This window comes from Pseudoliparis swirei, chromosome 17 (genome assembly GCF_029220125.1).
Source record: "Pseudoliparis swirei isolate HS2019 ecotype Mariana Trench chromosome 17, NWPU_hadal_v1, whole genome shotgun sequence".
NCBI classification, from domain to species: domain Eukaryota; kingdom Metazoa; phylum Chordata; class Actinopteri; order Perciformes; family Liparidae; genus Pseudoliparis; species Pseudoliparis swirei.
In genome coordinates, this window is record NC_079404.1 from 1,006,621 (window position 1) to 1,022,268 (window position 15,648).

General features: G+C 46.6%; 2 protein-coding genes across 2 annotated transcripts in view; both read right to left on the reverse strand.

Moving 5' to 3' along the window:
* The window catches only part of tm9sf3 (transmembrane 9 superfamily member 3), a 200,317-nt gene that overhangs the window by 131,191 nt on the left and 53,478 nt on the right, over positions 1–15,648 (reverse strand). The gene's annotated exons all lie outside the window — the stretch shown is intronic.
* On the reverse strand, positions 9,917–13,033 carry emx2 (empty spiracles homeobox 2). The gene is made up of 3 exons (XM_056435898.1): positions 12,500–13,033; positions 11,299–11,483; positions 9,917–10,164 (listed from the first exon to the last, which is right to left on the reverse strand). The coding sequence occupies exons 1-3, from the start codon at positions 12,888–12,890 to the stop codon at positions 9,997–9,999; spliced, it is 744 nt and encodes a 247-aa protein (XP_056291873.1). The 5' UTR covers positions 12,891–13,033; the 3' UTR covers positions 9,917–9,996.

Sequence of the window (15,648 nt, forward strand, 5' to 3'; positions counted from 1 at the left end):
CTACAGGTCTGCAGGTCTACAGGTCTACAGGTCTGAAGGTCTACAGGTCCTCAGGTCTACAGGTCTGCAGGTCTACAGGTCCTCAGGTCTACAGGTCTGCAGGTCTACAGGTCCTCAGGTCTACAGGTCTACAGGTCTGCAGGTCTACAGGTCTACAGGTCTACAGGTCTGCAGGTCTACAGGTCTGCAGGTCTGCAGGTCTACAGGTCTGCAGGTCCATCAGAACCACATCAGAGGCGGAATGGGGCTCTAACCCGCGGGGCGTTTCCCTCCCGGAGGCCTCCTGAAGCCGGTCCGTCCCCCAGAGGTCAGGGCGAGGTCATGTTGGCGTGTCTCACCTGAAGCAGGTAGCACACAGGCAGACAGGAAATGAAGACTTGTGGCCGTCTGCTGATCCCCCAGCTGGGCGGGAGGTCACGGGTTCAACGCCCAGGTGCTGCGCCTCGCAGCGGGGGGGTTCCCATCCCAACGTCGAGGAGGTGAAGAGAGCACGGAGCCCCGCCCCCAAGAACAGGCTCCTCCCACCTGTCAATCACCAATCTGCTGAGTCTGAACTCCTTGTATCATATATATATAATTAATACTGCAAATACAAACAGAAAAGGTCAATCTCTCCACGTTTTGATGAACTAAAGAGGAAGACGATTAGAATGTGTTTTCAATGTGTCCAGAAGGACATATTAATGTGAACGACCATATTAATGTGAACGACCACATTAATGTGAACGCCCGCATTAATGTGAACGCCCGTATTAATGTGAACGCCCATATTAATGTGAACGCCCGTATTAATGTGAACGCCCATATTAATGTGAACGCCCGTATTAATGTGAACGCCCACATTAATGTGAACGCCCACATTAATGTGAACGCCCATATTAATGTGAACGCCCATATTAATGTGAACGCCCGTATTAATGTGAACGCCCATATTAATGTGAACGCCCACATTAATGTGAACGCCCACATTAATGTGAACGCCCGTATTAATGTGAACGCCCGTATTAATGTGAACGCCCACATTAATGTGAACGCCCGTATTAATGTGAACGCCCACATTAATGTGAACGCCCATATTAATGTGAACGCCCATATTAATGTGAACGCCCGCATTAATGTGAACGCCCATATTAATGTGAACGCCCACATTAATGTGAACGCCCATATTAATGTGAACGCCCATATTAATGTGAACGCCCATATTAATGTGAACGCCCGCATTAATGTGAACGCCCATATTAATGTGAGCCGCATTAATGTGAACGCCCATATTAATGTGAACGCCCATATTAATGTGAACGCCCACATTAATGTGAACGCCCATATTAATGTGAACGCCCATATTAATGTGAACGCCCACATTAATGTGAACGCCCATATTAATGTGAACGCCCACATTAATGTGAACGCCCACATTAATGTGAACGCCCATATTAATGTGAACGCCCATATTAATGTGAACGCCCATATTAATGTGAACGCCCATATTAATGTGAACGCCCATATTAATGTGAACGCCCACATTAATGTGAACGCCCACATTAATGTGAACGCCCATATTAATGTGAACGCCCACATTAATGTGAACGCCCATATTAATGTGAACGCCCATATTAATGTGAACGCCCGCATTAATGTGAACGCCCACATTAATGTGAACGCCCGCATTAATGTGAACGCCCACATTAATGTGAACGCCCGTATTAATGTGAACGCCCGTATTAATGTGAACGCCCACATTAATGTGAACGCCCGTATTAATGTGAACGCCCACATTAATGTGAACGCCCGTATTAATGTGAACGCCCACATTAATGTGAACGCCCATATTAATGTGAACGCCCATATTAATGTGAACGCCCGTATTAATGTGAACGACCATATTAATGTGAACGCCCGTATTAATGTGAACGCCCATATTAATGTGAACGCCAATATTAATGTGAACGCCCACATTAATGTGAACGCCCATATTAATGTGAACGCCCACATTAATGTGAACGCCCACATTAATGTGAACGCCCAGCATTAATGTGAACGCCCACATTAATGTGAACGCCCGTATTAATGTGAACGCCCGTATTAATGTGAACGCCCATATTAATGTGAACGCCCACATTAATGTGAACGCCCACATTAATGTGAACGCCCACATTAATGTGAACGCCCATATTAATGTGAACGCCCACATTAATGTGAACGCCCGTATTAATGTGAACGACCATATTAATGTGAACGCCCGTATTAATGTGAACGCCCACATTAATGTGAACGCCCGTATTAATGTGAACGCCCACATTAATGTGAACGCCCGTATTAATGTGAACGCCCGTATTAATGTGAACGCCCACATTAATGTGAACGCCCACATTAATGTGAACGCCCATATTAATGTGAACGCCCATATTAATGTGAACGCCCACATTAATGTGAATGCCCGTATTAATGTGAATGCCCACATTAATGTGAACGCCCATATTAATGTGAACGCCTCTGGAGTCACCGTCATTGATTTAATTTCTCTTCCTTAAGACGTGTCATTCTGAACGTCTTCATCCCTCAGACTCTTCATCCCTCAGACTCTTCATCGCGCTAATCTCTCCTCCAGAGCACAATCTGTGGCGGGATAATCTGAGATAAACGAGTTAATTGAGGCCAGGTGAACTTCGTTATCAGCGGCGCAGTCGACCAATCTGGAGTAAACGTGATAATTAGAATGGAGATGTCTGCAGCAGCGCCGAGTCCCGGAGCCTTGCCCTCCAATCAGATCGGGTTCCTCGCCACGTCAGGCGTGCCGATGAAGAGGCAACGCCGCCGCGTACGGACACATCTGGAAGCAATGAGCCTGAACGCATCGCTCAGTCCGTCTGCTGGGTTCACATCTGAAAGGACATCGAACATTTAACATGTTATTAACCAGCAGAGATGGAGCAGCAGAGGAGGAGGAGGAGAGGAGGAGGATACAGGACCCTCCTCTTCCTCGGTGAGGGGTGGGGGTCTCTCCGGCCTCTGACCACATTAACACCCTGAGAGACGCTTCCTAATTACTCCTCACAGAATCTCCTTAATTACAAACTTCATTAGCCTGCAGGACTTTGTTTTCCACCAGAGAGGGGGGGGGGGGGGGGGCTTCTTGTTTCCTCCTCTTTCTTTCCAGAGGAGGCGTGGCGGCCTCGGTCGGTCGGGGGTAATTAGCTCCACGGTGAGTCAGACACCGCTAACGAGCCTCTGGTGGACCGGCTCCACGGGAGGAGGCTCTGATTGGCCGGGTCCTCGCCTCAAGGCGCTGGATCACCTGCAGCGCGTACACACGGCGGCCATCATAGAGCTCAGAACACATGGGGGGGGCTACAGTATTACCTGGTTTAGATGGTCGTCAGGTCGCCTGTCAGTCAGCGCTGTGGGATTATTGCACAGAGTTCATCTCCTCGAGGCGTGATGTCATACGTAAAGTCTCCACAACAAGTTATGGTGTTGTTGAGTAGAAGCTCTCGTCTCCTACTCGTGAGACGAGGAGGAGGAGGAGGAGGAGGAGGAGGAGAGTCAATGATTGGTGTGACGGTGTTCACTGGCCCATAAGACATGTCACCAGCTGAATCTACACAATCATTTACACCGCCTGTCCGGAGCTCCACTTGTAGAGCTCCACCTCCAGAGCTCCACCTGCAGAGCTCCACCTGCAGAGCTCCACCTCCAGAGCTCCACCTGCAGAGCTCCACCTGCAGAGCTCCACCTCCAGAGCTCCACCTCCAGAGCTCCACTTCCAGAGCTCCACCTGCAGAGCTCCACCTCCAGAGCTCCACCTGCAGAGCTCCACCTGCAGAGCTCCACTTGCAGAGCTCCACCTCCAGAGCTCCACCTCCAGAGCTCCACCTCCAGAGCTCCACCTGCAGAGCTCCACCTGCAGAGCTCCACTTGCAGAGCTCCACCTCCAGAGCTCCACCTCCAGAGCTCCACTTCCAGAGCTCCACCTGCAGAGCTCCACCTCCAGAGCTCCACCTCCAGAGCTCCACCTGCAGAGCTCCACCTCCAGAGCTCCACCTGCAGAGCTCCACCTCCAGAGCTCCACCTGCAGAGCTCCACCTCCAGAGCTCCACTTGCAGGGCGTCTCCATGAGACATGAGTCATAGACGTGTCTCAGTGTCTCAGCCTGTAAACTTTATAACGATGATTAGAAACTGTAATTATCCGCTCTGCCGTCTCTGTGGATTTTGTTTTGCTCGTTTGCGGAACATTAAAATGTGAATAAGCATCACGGCGACTCATTTCATGGTGTCCTGATGTGATTGTTGTCTTATTGTGTTGTCCCTGCTCAGATCTCCATCATAGTGGTTGATCCATAATGCACCTTAAAATAAGAGATCTGCAATCTGTGATCTCCTTGATTTAGTATACACACATATGTTGGTATAATTCACTAGCTCTAGAATACATATCTATATATATGTTATCATTGCATCATTTAAACCATAAGCAATGCATTCTAAATCATGTGTATAATTATTATAATGTAGTCGGTACAAAGTAGTTCTGGGTTTATCCTAGTTTTATATTTCTCTGAGTCATCATCTATTAAAAATCCCTCCATGGAAATCCCAAAGATCTAAGAAAACAATTAAAATGTGTCTCGTGCTCAGAGGACTCCGGATGCTCCGCCTCCAAGTCTCAGGACTCAGGAGGCCACAGAAACCTGATAGCTCGTGTTTTTGGGGGTCTCAGCCTCCCAGCTCCAAGAGGGGGGGGGGGGTGAACAGGTGCCGACGGCTCACCTGTCTGCTCCATCGGCCTCTAATCGGGTCCACATGGAGGAGCTGTGAGTCACGTGATCCCGACACACAACATGGCCGCCTGCGTGACCTCTGACCCCGTTAGCCCGCAGCAGGTCGGACCCGTCCCGGTGCCGCCGTGGAGGAGACGCACGGCGCTCCGCTGGGCACATGCGAGGTATTTAGTGCTGTTTGTTTTATCTGGGGAGTGAATGAGGCTCTGAGGCCTGGAGGTATTTGATCAGGTGTACAGTCGACATGTGTTACGCATTACAGCGCACATACAGGCCCAATGTGTGGGACTTCAGAGGAGGAGGAGAAGGTGGAGGAGGGGTCGGGGGGGTCAACAACTGCTCTCTTCAGAGCTGGTGCATGTGTGGGAAGCACTTATATGCAAATGAGGCTGCATCGCATTACAGCCCAAATTCCCCCGTCATTAAAGAAAATAAGCGAAGAGGAATCTTTGGGCTCGCAGGTCACAGGAACCCAACGAGGGAAATGTTGACGGCCGGGTGGAGATAATAAGAGGAAAAATAACAGCTGACGGAGGCCTGGAACTCCACGAGGCTCCGGACCGCAGGCCGAGCGCAGCTGACGGAGGAGCTGTGGGCGGAGCTGACGGAGGAGGAAGACTGAAGGTGGAGGAAGAGTTTCAGCTCACGTGAATATTTAATGGTGAAATGTCCATTTATCCAAATTCTATGTGTGTGTGACATCACAGCGAGGCCTCTGTGTGTGTGTGTGTGTGTGTGTGTGTGTGTGTGTGTGTGTGACATCACAGCGAGGCCTCTGTGTGCACGTGTGTGTGTGTGTGTGCACGTGTGTGTGCGCGCGTGTGTGTGTGTGGTGTGTGTGTGTGTGTGTGTGTGTGACCCTGCTCTGAATTAATTAAGTGTGATGGAGGATTTTCTTTTAGAAATTTTTTTTTAATAAAAGAAACTTGGCAAAATTAATATTATTTAAATGTGACTTCACATTTTATTATTTTCATGTAATGCCTTCATTTTATTTTATTTTATTTTATTTTACACGCCACTTGAAGTCTATTGATTCACCACATTAAGCTCAGAGTTTAGGCATTCACGACCATGATGTGTGTCATTGAACGCAGCCGGCGGGTAAATGCTGCGTTCAAGATCCCGCGTGAGTGTTTTTATTAAACGCGTCATCTCCTTCAAAAATCTAAATTATAAATAATAGCGCATCCGTAACAATAAAAAAATAGACAAATAGAATTACGTTCGCGCATGCGCATTAGCGAGGACGCCAGTGCGGTCAGTGAAGTGTTAATAAATCCGTAAACGCTGCTCCCGATGGGGAATTGGAAGGGAAAAACATAATCACCGGAGCACATCGCCCCGCCCCCTTTATTAATAATAAAGACAGAAACTCCATCCGAGGCCCCGGTGTTTAATTTATTATGACGTAAGCCATTTGAGGCTGATTGTGGAGTAATTGCTCATTAGTCGTGTATATTTGTGGCTCCACGTCGAGGCCGCGGCTCTCCTTTCAGGATCCGTTTCAGAGGCAATTTGAGGACCGGGACGGATCAGGTTTGACCCGCGAGTCTTAGTGACAGGCCGGGCTACAGGTGCCCACCCCACCCCCCCCCCCCCCCCACACACACACACACACACGCACACACACACACACACCACCAGCAGTCCATTGTATTATTTTACCTGATGCTTTTTGCTCTTCGCAATAAAAATTAAAGATGAGAACATGTTGACAAACTCTCCTCCCATGTGAGCTCCATCAATGATTGACCGCCTCCACCTCTCCGCCTCCATTAGTGGTGTCAACGGACGTAATTAAACCTCCTAATTGCAGATTAGAGGCTTTGGGTCAACGGGGTCACGTGATAGCAGCCGCGCCTCTCCGCAGCCGGATCCTCCTTCACGTCCAACTCTAAATGTTCCATTCGATCTTTTTAGGTCCAAAAGGACCAGAACGGGCTCGTGTGAATATTTGAGTAATAATCCAACAGTCCGAGATGATGGGTGGAGAGTCCCAGAGGCTCCAGATCAGATCAGCGGGGCACGGAAGGTCCCGCAGCAGCGCGAGCGCTCCGGGAGAATCTGATGCGCGAGGCCTTCGCGTCCTAACATCACATCCGGGACCCGACAGCCTCCAACTGGCTTCATCCTTTTATTAGAGCGCGGAGTGAATTCATACACGCAGGAAAAGGTCCTTCTAAATATTAACCTATAAATATGTTTTATTTTGTTTTGTGCATTTGGGATTATTTGGATTATTTAGAGCGAGCTTCAAAGTAATTTATAAAATACCCACTGCGGCTCAATTTATTTTGCTATTTAAATATTTAGCAGGGAGAATTAAGAATTACATTTCTGGTTTTATAATATTTGGGTAACATTAGGGTTTTGAATAATTTTTGCTCAACCTGATAAATATTTTTTTGCGCGTCCTCAAATAAAACCAACGGAGTGTTTTACAGCAGCGAGCTCTGGAATAAAAAGAGGAACACAACGCAGATACTTCCAGATTAAAACAAAGTAATCTTGCCGGCCATGCGGCGCTAATGAAGCCGCTCTCTGGTGGGTCCACGCGGGCGCGCAGGGGGCGAATTTGTTTGCGGCGGATCAAGGCTCACCGCCTCCACTGCACTTTCTTTATCTTAATTCCAACTTGAAAAGATATAATTATCTAGTTTGAACAGGACTGCTATACAATCCTTGTGTGGAGGCCGCGGAGGGGAGCTCGAGTGGATCGCGCTCTGAGCCGCGCGGTGTTGGCCGAGATAGGAGTAATGAAGTTGTGGAGTCCGGAGATACAAAGAGCATTAACCTCATTAGCATGAAACCTTTTCTTCTAACTATGGTGGGACCCTTTCAGGCCTCTAATCCGCCCGATTCAAAGCGCGGCTTGTAATAAAGCTTTTAGGTTTTTTTCTTCTCAAAGCTAATGGTATTCTCTAAAGATTTTTATTGCAGTTATAAGATTAAGAATTCCCTCTATGTCCCCCTCCCCCCTCCCCAAAACAACCCCACAAAAACAGCTCATTTTAGTTTAAAAAACAATTAAACAATTACATCGCGGCAGGAAAAAATAATATTAATAACAATTCGAGGTTGTTCTCGTTGAAAATAAAAATTGTAATCCAGTTTAAATGTGTCCGATTTCTTTTGGTAAGTGGCTGCATTGTTTCCCCTGCTTAAAATACCGCGCGTGTGTGTGTGTGTGTGTGTGTGTGTGCGCGCGCGCGTGTGTGTGTGTGAAGGTCCTAATGTTCCGTCCATGCAGCCCACGAGACAAGCTCTGCACAAAGATCCCATTTTGCGCCACATTGCATCCTTATCGCGGCGCGAGCTCGTCAGATTGTGTTAAATTATGTCGGACCGAGGCCCCTTGGATCCCGGATTAAGAGATTAAAGGGGGCCACTGTGCCCCGAGCCCCTCTCCCCCTCGTATTACCCCGCATGATAATTGCCCAAACTGATTTGCACTTTCACAAAAGCTCGCAGGACTCTTTGTCGCCGCTCCCGAGCCGCGCGACGCGGCCTGCGCCGAGCGGGACGACGTGTGCGCGTTACGGGCTGCGGGAGTTTTAGTTTCTTCTTCGTGGAGAAGAAGTCCGAACGCCATATCACCACCACCTCGTTCGCGCGCACGTGCACGCGATTCCGTTTGACGGCCCTCAGAAAACATCAATATAATTACTCTCCGTTCTCTAGATAATCAGAAGTCTACAGAGGTTACTGCGCGCGACATATTGATAAAACTTTATTGACAAAATATTGACAATTACATACTTCTTGGAAGTATACTTTGTGTTAAAATTGTAGCAAACTTAACACAAACACAAACAGTATATGTACATTGTGTAAAAGTGTAGAACATTAATCTCTGTACATGGAATCATCAGTGCTTCAGTTTCTCTTTGACTCCCTTCTGCTGGAGGGGAGTCCGACAGCGACGCGTGTAAAGCTCTGGGTCAGAGTCCCGGTTCCGGTCCCGGTCCCGTTCGGGTCCGGTTCACTTTCTTTTTAAAGTTCTTTTTATTTATTTATTGAAATTCAATTGTTGTACTTTTCTTTCCAAAAGAAGAAAAAAAGCAGCACGATGTCGCAGCAGCGCCACTTCACATGTTTCACATGTTCACATGTTTCACATGTTTCATATGTTTCATATGTTTCATATGTTTCATGTTTCATATGTTCATATGTTTCATATGTTTCACATGTTCACATGTTTCATATGTTTCATATGTTCATATGTTTCACATGTTTCATGTGTCATATGTTCACGTTTCATATGTTTCACATGTTCAGATGTTTCATATGTTTCATATGTTCATATGTTTCACATGTTTCATGTGTCATATGTTCACGTTTCACATGTTTCATATGTTCATATGTTTCACATGTTTCATATGTTCATATGAACATGTTCATATGTTTCATATGTTTCACAATCACTGAACACGAGAGTCATTCATAGAGTAAAGACGGAACACTTTAAGAAGCACCACGTCGGAAAATAGAAGACAAACTAAATGTTTTTCTTTTCTTGGTTTGTGAAACTTGTCAAATCAAAAAACAAAATTAAAACAACTACCAAAATAAAAGATACACCATGCGATTCAAGTTTTACAAAAGCAGTTCGTGTTTTGGTTTCTTGAGTGGAGACGACTTAAAAAAAGAAGAAACTTCCAAGTGCAAAACGTCCAAAAGGAATTGGAGGAAAAGAATGACGCGGTGGGAGAACCAGAGAGACGGGTCCAGGTCTGAGGGTCCAGGTCTGAGGGTCCAGGTGGACTCAGACGGGTCCAGGTCTGAGGGTCCAGGTGGACTCAGACGGGTCCAGGTCTGAGGGTCCAGGTCTGAGGGTCCAAGTGGACTCAGACGGGTCCAGGTCTGAGGGTCCAGGTCTGAGGGTCCAGGTGGACTCAGACGGGTCCAGGTCTGAGGGTCCAGGTGGACTCAGACGGGTCCAGGTCTGAGGGTCCAGGTCTGAGGGTCCAGGTGGACTCAGAAGGGTCCAGGTCTGAGGGTCCAGGTGGACTCAGACACGCCGGGTCTTTCGGAGTGACAGACCCGCTGACAGGAGGCCACCAGGCGGGTTTCTCTCACCCTCAGCTGCCGATCTCCGGACGTGTGAAATGTGACGTGGGCTCCTCACGGTCTCTACTTCCGGTCTCCATGTCCTCCTTCACGCGGACGCTGATAGTCTTTACTTCTTTCTTTCGTTCTGTCTCTCTTTATTTTTAATCGTCCGAGGTGACATCGATTTCCTCCGGGCTGCCCTGCTTGGTCGCCATCCTCCACCGGTTGATGTGATGCGAGCCCTTCTTCTTCTGCTGGGACTCCGAGCCCTCCTCCTCCAGCTTCTGGCGCTTGAACTTCGTCCTCCGGTTCTGAAACCACACTTTTACCTGGAAAAAAAGAGAAAGGTTTAAAAATCAACAAACAACAACAACAACAACAACAACAACCTGGCCACCTGGTGTCACCAGATAAACCGATTGGCACAGTGCGTAAAGCCACGCGCGTAAAAGGACGCGCGGTGTTTGGAGTGAGAAGGTGAACTGTGACCTGCAGCCGCTGAGCAAACAAACAGCAATTATATTCATACGGTCTGAATCCCGCATTTAAATATCCTCCGCGTGGTGTTCCATATGCATTCAGCACACACACACACACACACACACACACACACACACACACACACACACACACACACACACACACACACACACACACACACACATCACGATGAGAAGATTAAATAGTGTGTTTTTACATTTTCTATTTCAGCTCTCACACATCTGAGGCCACTTTATTTCTCGTGACGCCTCCAGACGTTCAGAGGAGGAAACGAGGCTCGTTCTTTTATTTTAACTCATTTCTCACACACACACACACACACACACACACACACACACACACACACACACACACACTCCTCTGAATGGACGTGATGAGCAAGTTTAATCGATGATAACTCCTCTTCGTCACCACGGAGCGTTTCAGCTCTTCTCTCCTCTCCTTCTCTCCTCTCCCCTCAGCCGGCCGCAGGAGACGCGCGCGGACAAAAGGCTCGCGCGGCATCTTACATATGGCAGCTCTCACTCCCTCTCACTCCCTCTCTCTTTCTCTTTCTCTTTGTGTCGCCTATCCCATAATATGGCTAACTGGTTAATGTGCCCTCCATTTTGAAAGGCAACATTCTCCCCCCAAAACAAAGTGCCCCCCCCTCCTCCTCCTCCTCCTCCTCCGCAGTGACAGGTCTGGTCGGGTCTTATTGAAAGTTATAACTTTCACTTCTTTGTCACACACTCATGTCTACAAAGGCCTGGCGCTTCTTTTATTTTGTAGGATCCATGAGAGCCATGTTTAAGAATTATTGTATTTACATAAAATCCACAATGTGAGCGACGTGTTTATTTATAAGAACCTGAGAGGCCCGTGAGCTCGGAGCGGGACGCGGTTCTAAATAAAGTGTACCGGACCGGAGGAGAACCGCACGCGCCGGCCTCGCGCTGCAGGTGACAGTGAGAGCGTCTTACCTGAGTTTCCGTGAGGCTAAGGCTGTGCGCGAGCTGCTTCCGCTCCGCTCCCACCACGTAGTGGTTCTTCTCGAACGCGTGCTCCAGCCGCAGCAGCTGCGACGGGGAGAACGCGGTCCGGATTCTTTTGGGCTTCCTGGCCAGCGCGTTGTGCAGGAGGAAGCTCTCCGGGCTGGTCTCGTTGCCTGTGAGGGGCAGAGCGCGGGTCCGTCAGGAGGTGTTTGCATCACTGTTAGTGTCTTTATTATGTTCATGTTTTATTACACGGTAACGTCTCCACCCCAGCCGGCGGGCCCGCGCGCGGAGGGGACACCGGGGGCCGCCCGCGCCTCCAGCCGGGTGGGCACGTCTGTCATTGGGTCATTTGGGGAGCGCGTTTGTATTTTAAGTGCTTATTGTCGACTTCCTCCAGCTGTGAGGCCAGCGCGCGAGGAGGGAACCGGCTCCGAGGTTTAATCCCGGCCTAATTAAATTAGCCCCAAAACCGCCTTTGTAAACAAAAGGTAAAATTAAATCGCATGAAGATTTCTAAATGAACAGCAACCACCAAAAAAAGGTGATAAATTAATTTTGAATTACTTCCTATAAAATATCTTAATGTTATTTTTCTTTTGTCAGATGAGAAAAAAATGCAATATCACAATCTAAAAAATAAGCGACCGAAAAATAAATATATGACAAACGAATTATCTTCACCCCGCAGTCGAGACAGTTTAGTTAAAATATATTTAATTTACCGAAATTTGACTCATGTCAGCCTTTGAAAATTAGCAATAGATTTTAAAATAAAAAAATAATGTATTTTTATTTTTTCCCCGACTAAAAACAAGAAAGTTAATTTCATTTAAAATGTGAAATAAGCAGCGAGATAAATTCAGTTTTTTACGCGTCTTTATCCATTTAAGCTGCAGAGCATCAAACACTTGTCACCGTGTGCCCAACAAGTCAACAAGCTTTTATTTACGAGTGTTATTTTATTTATTATATTTATTTATTTATTTCTTGCAAATGAGAACATTTATTTTTGAACGAAACAATCCATTAAATAATGTTCTGTATCGGCCTGAGAATGTATTTAAAACGGCTCTGCTTGCATATATATATTTTAAATTTATTATATATCCTGATGTCTGAATTGTTGGAGAGAAAAAATAAACAACAACAACAACAACAGCCCAAACGAAGCATCGAGAGAACTCACCCTGAAACCGGTGGCCCAAGTACCGGTACCGGTGTAACAACCAGGGGTAGAAGGTGGACGGGTCCCGCTGCTGGCTCGCGAAAAGAGGGTGCGGACTGTGAGAGGACGAGAGCGGGTGAGCCGCCAGCGCGTGCGGCGGGGCCACCGAGTGCACCGGGACCCCGGAGTTCTGCTGGTGAGAGACCGCCTCAGCGAACACCAGGTCCGGGTTCGAGTAGACGCCCCGGCCGCCGGAGTGGAAGCCGTTGAGGAACGGGTTCATCGGGCCGGAGTTCGCGTAGCTGAGCGCGGCCGGCCGGAGCGGCTCCTCGGCGCGGGACGCCGGCCCGTGGTTATCCTTGGCCACCAAGGACTCGATGGTGAAACACCGCTTGGGTGTCGGCTGGAACATGGTCCTGTAGTCCCGGTCCCCGGTCGACGGTCGAACTGTCGCGCGGCGCTCTGGCTCTAAAAAAAACAGATACTCCACAGCCGAGGAAAGGGGCAAAGTTCGCGCGCAGTGGAGAAGTTGTGCGCCGCGGCCGCGACAGTCAGAAGTGCTCGCTGCTCCCGGACTAATCCATGGATGTGCTCGCGCTCCTCGCCGGTCGCTGCAGCAGATGTGTCAGTTCGTGAGCCTCATTAGCGCCGCGGGCCCGCAGACTGCTTCCTCCGGCATGGTGATTGGCCGCCGCTGCTCTTCGTGAGGAGGAGAAGAGGAGAAGACCTTAAAAAAGTGCGTCAATGGGGAGCAGCGCGCGGAGAGGCGGACTCCAACGCGCAACACGGAACGGATTCGTCCAAAGAGGAGCCCCCCCCCCCCACCCCCACACACACACACACACACACACGCACACACACACGCGTACTCCCGCGCGCACATACATCTCCAGGACATTTAACACACTGAACCAGCTCAACGTAGAACGCTTGTGTTCAGCTTTTTAGGCCAATAGCAGCTTCAACCTGTGTTATTTATTTTATGGAGGGGGGGGGCATTTAGTGTTAGTGTGAGCAAGTGATTATTTTTAATTATGCGCCACAATGTTGTGCACACAGTGGATCAGCTCCATTACAGCCGCGTCGGGCGGGCCTTCGCCGCTTCGCTCCGTTTCTGTTCCGTTTGTTGGTTTTTTAGAAGCTTCAGATTCCATCAGGACGAGTTCCACATCCAAGACTCTGGAGAGCCAGAGACGCAGACAGCGCCACGCTATAGAGACACAGACAGGTTAAAGAGGAGACACAGACAGGTTATAGAGGAGACACAGACAGCTCCATAGAGGAGACACAGACAGCTCCATAGAGGAGACACCGCACGAGACGGTCCTCCACGCGTCACCACTCCGAGTCTCTCAATGCAAACATGCTCAGGTGTTTACTGGAGTACCTGAGACGGGTGTGTGTGTGTGTGTGTGTGTGTGTGTGTGTGTGTGTGTGTGTGTGTGTGTGTGTGTGTGTGTGTGTGTGTGTGTGTGTGTGTGTGTGTGTGTGTGTGTGTGTGTGTGTGTGTGTGTGTGTGTGTGAGTGTGTGTGTGTGTGTGTGTGAAATGAGTTAAAAGAAAGTCACGAGACTGCTCTGAACTAAATAGATGCATCCCGGAAAATGAACAATGCAATGTTCTGTTCTTTATTTTATTTGAATAAAAAAATGATTTATATATATATAGAAAATTTATATATATGTATATATAGAAAAATACAAATATATATATATATGTATATATATAGGAAGAAAACATACACATATATATACAGTATATATATAGTATATATACTGTGTATACTATATATATACACAGTATATATATAGTATATATATATAAATATTTGTTTTCTTTCTTCTTTTGTTAGCTACTTTTTCAGACGTTAGAAGAAATGAAAGTCGCCTTTTAAGGGACCACGTAGGTCGGGAATGGTAACCACATTGTGTGAAATCCTAATCATTATTATTGTTATTAAAACTACAGATAATTGTATTTTAATTGAGATATGACTATTTTCTTTTATTTGTGTATGTAGTTGACGTCGAGGGGTTCAGGGTGAGTGTGTAGGTCAAGAGTCTGCACGTAGAACACACACCGGATTAAAACGGGTTCAACAGCTGCACCACGATGGAGCTTTACTAGACTTCTATGTGTCACTCTATTGCTATTATATACTATAGATGTGTCACTCTATTGTTATTATATCATAGATGTGTCACTCTATTGTTATTATATGTTATATTATAGATGTGTCATTCTATTGTTATTATATTATAGATGTGTCACTTTATTGTTTTTATATATTATAATATAGATGTGTCACTCTATTATATTATATATTACATTATAGATGTGTCATTCTATTGTTATTATATATTATATTATAGGTGTGTAACTCTATTGTTATTATATATTATATTATAGATGTGTCACTATTATATTATATATTATAGATGTGTCACTCTATTATATAATATATTATATTATAGGTGTGTCACTCTATTGTTATTATATATTATATTATAGATGTGTCACTCTATTGTTATTATCCAGAACCATGAGGGCTCTGATGGTTTATCTGACCCACTGTTGTCAGTTGATTAATAAAGATCTTTCTGTAATATCAACTAATACATAAACATACACATCTTACCCATGAAGCACATTTTTACTATCATTACGAATATTATTATTATTATTATTATTATTATTATTATTATGATTATGATTACTGTAACCTACAACGCAGCCACATGTCGGACCAGGTCAGACACATTTAAAGTCATCCGTTTAAATATATATTTATATATATTTAAAGTATATATATTTATATATATTCAAAATATATATATTTATATATATTCAATATATATATATATATATATTTAAAGGAACAGTTCGTCTCGACAGTATGTTACTGTTTTCTTAACTGACTGCAAACCGACCGCCGAGTTCCAGACCGAGTTCACCGTTGATGGACATGAACACACCTCCGCGGAGCTTTAGCGACCTCTAGTGGCCACGCGTGGTAGTGTGATACTCCATAGAGCTTTGCTACCCTCTAGTGGCCACGCGTGGTAGTGTGCTACTCCATAGAGCTTTGCTGCTCACTAGTGGCCACGCGTGGTAGTGATACTCCATAGAGCTTTGCTGCTCACTAGTGGCCACGCGTGGTAGTGATACTCC

Bases quoted from the DNA above. Each gene is read 5' to 3' on its own strand.
- emx2 (XM_056435898.1), bottom strand. From the start codon at position 12,890: ATGTTCCAGCCGACACCCAAGCGGTGTTTCACCATCGAGTCCTTGGTG. The intron at 11,484-12,499 runs GTGAGTTCTCTC...TGCCCCTCACAG, and splicing joins CTTGGGCCACCGGTTTCAGG to GCAACGAGACCAGCCCGGAG. The intron at 10,165-11,298 runs GTAAGACGCTCT...CTTTTTTTCCAG, and splicing joins TTAGCCTCACGGAAACTCAG to GTAAAAGTGTGGTTTCAGAA.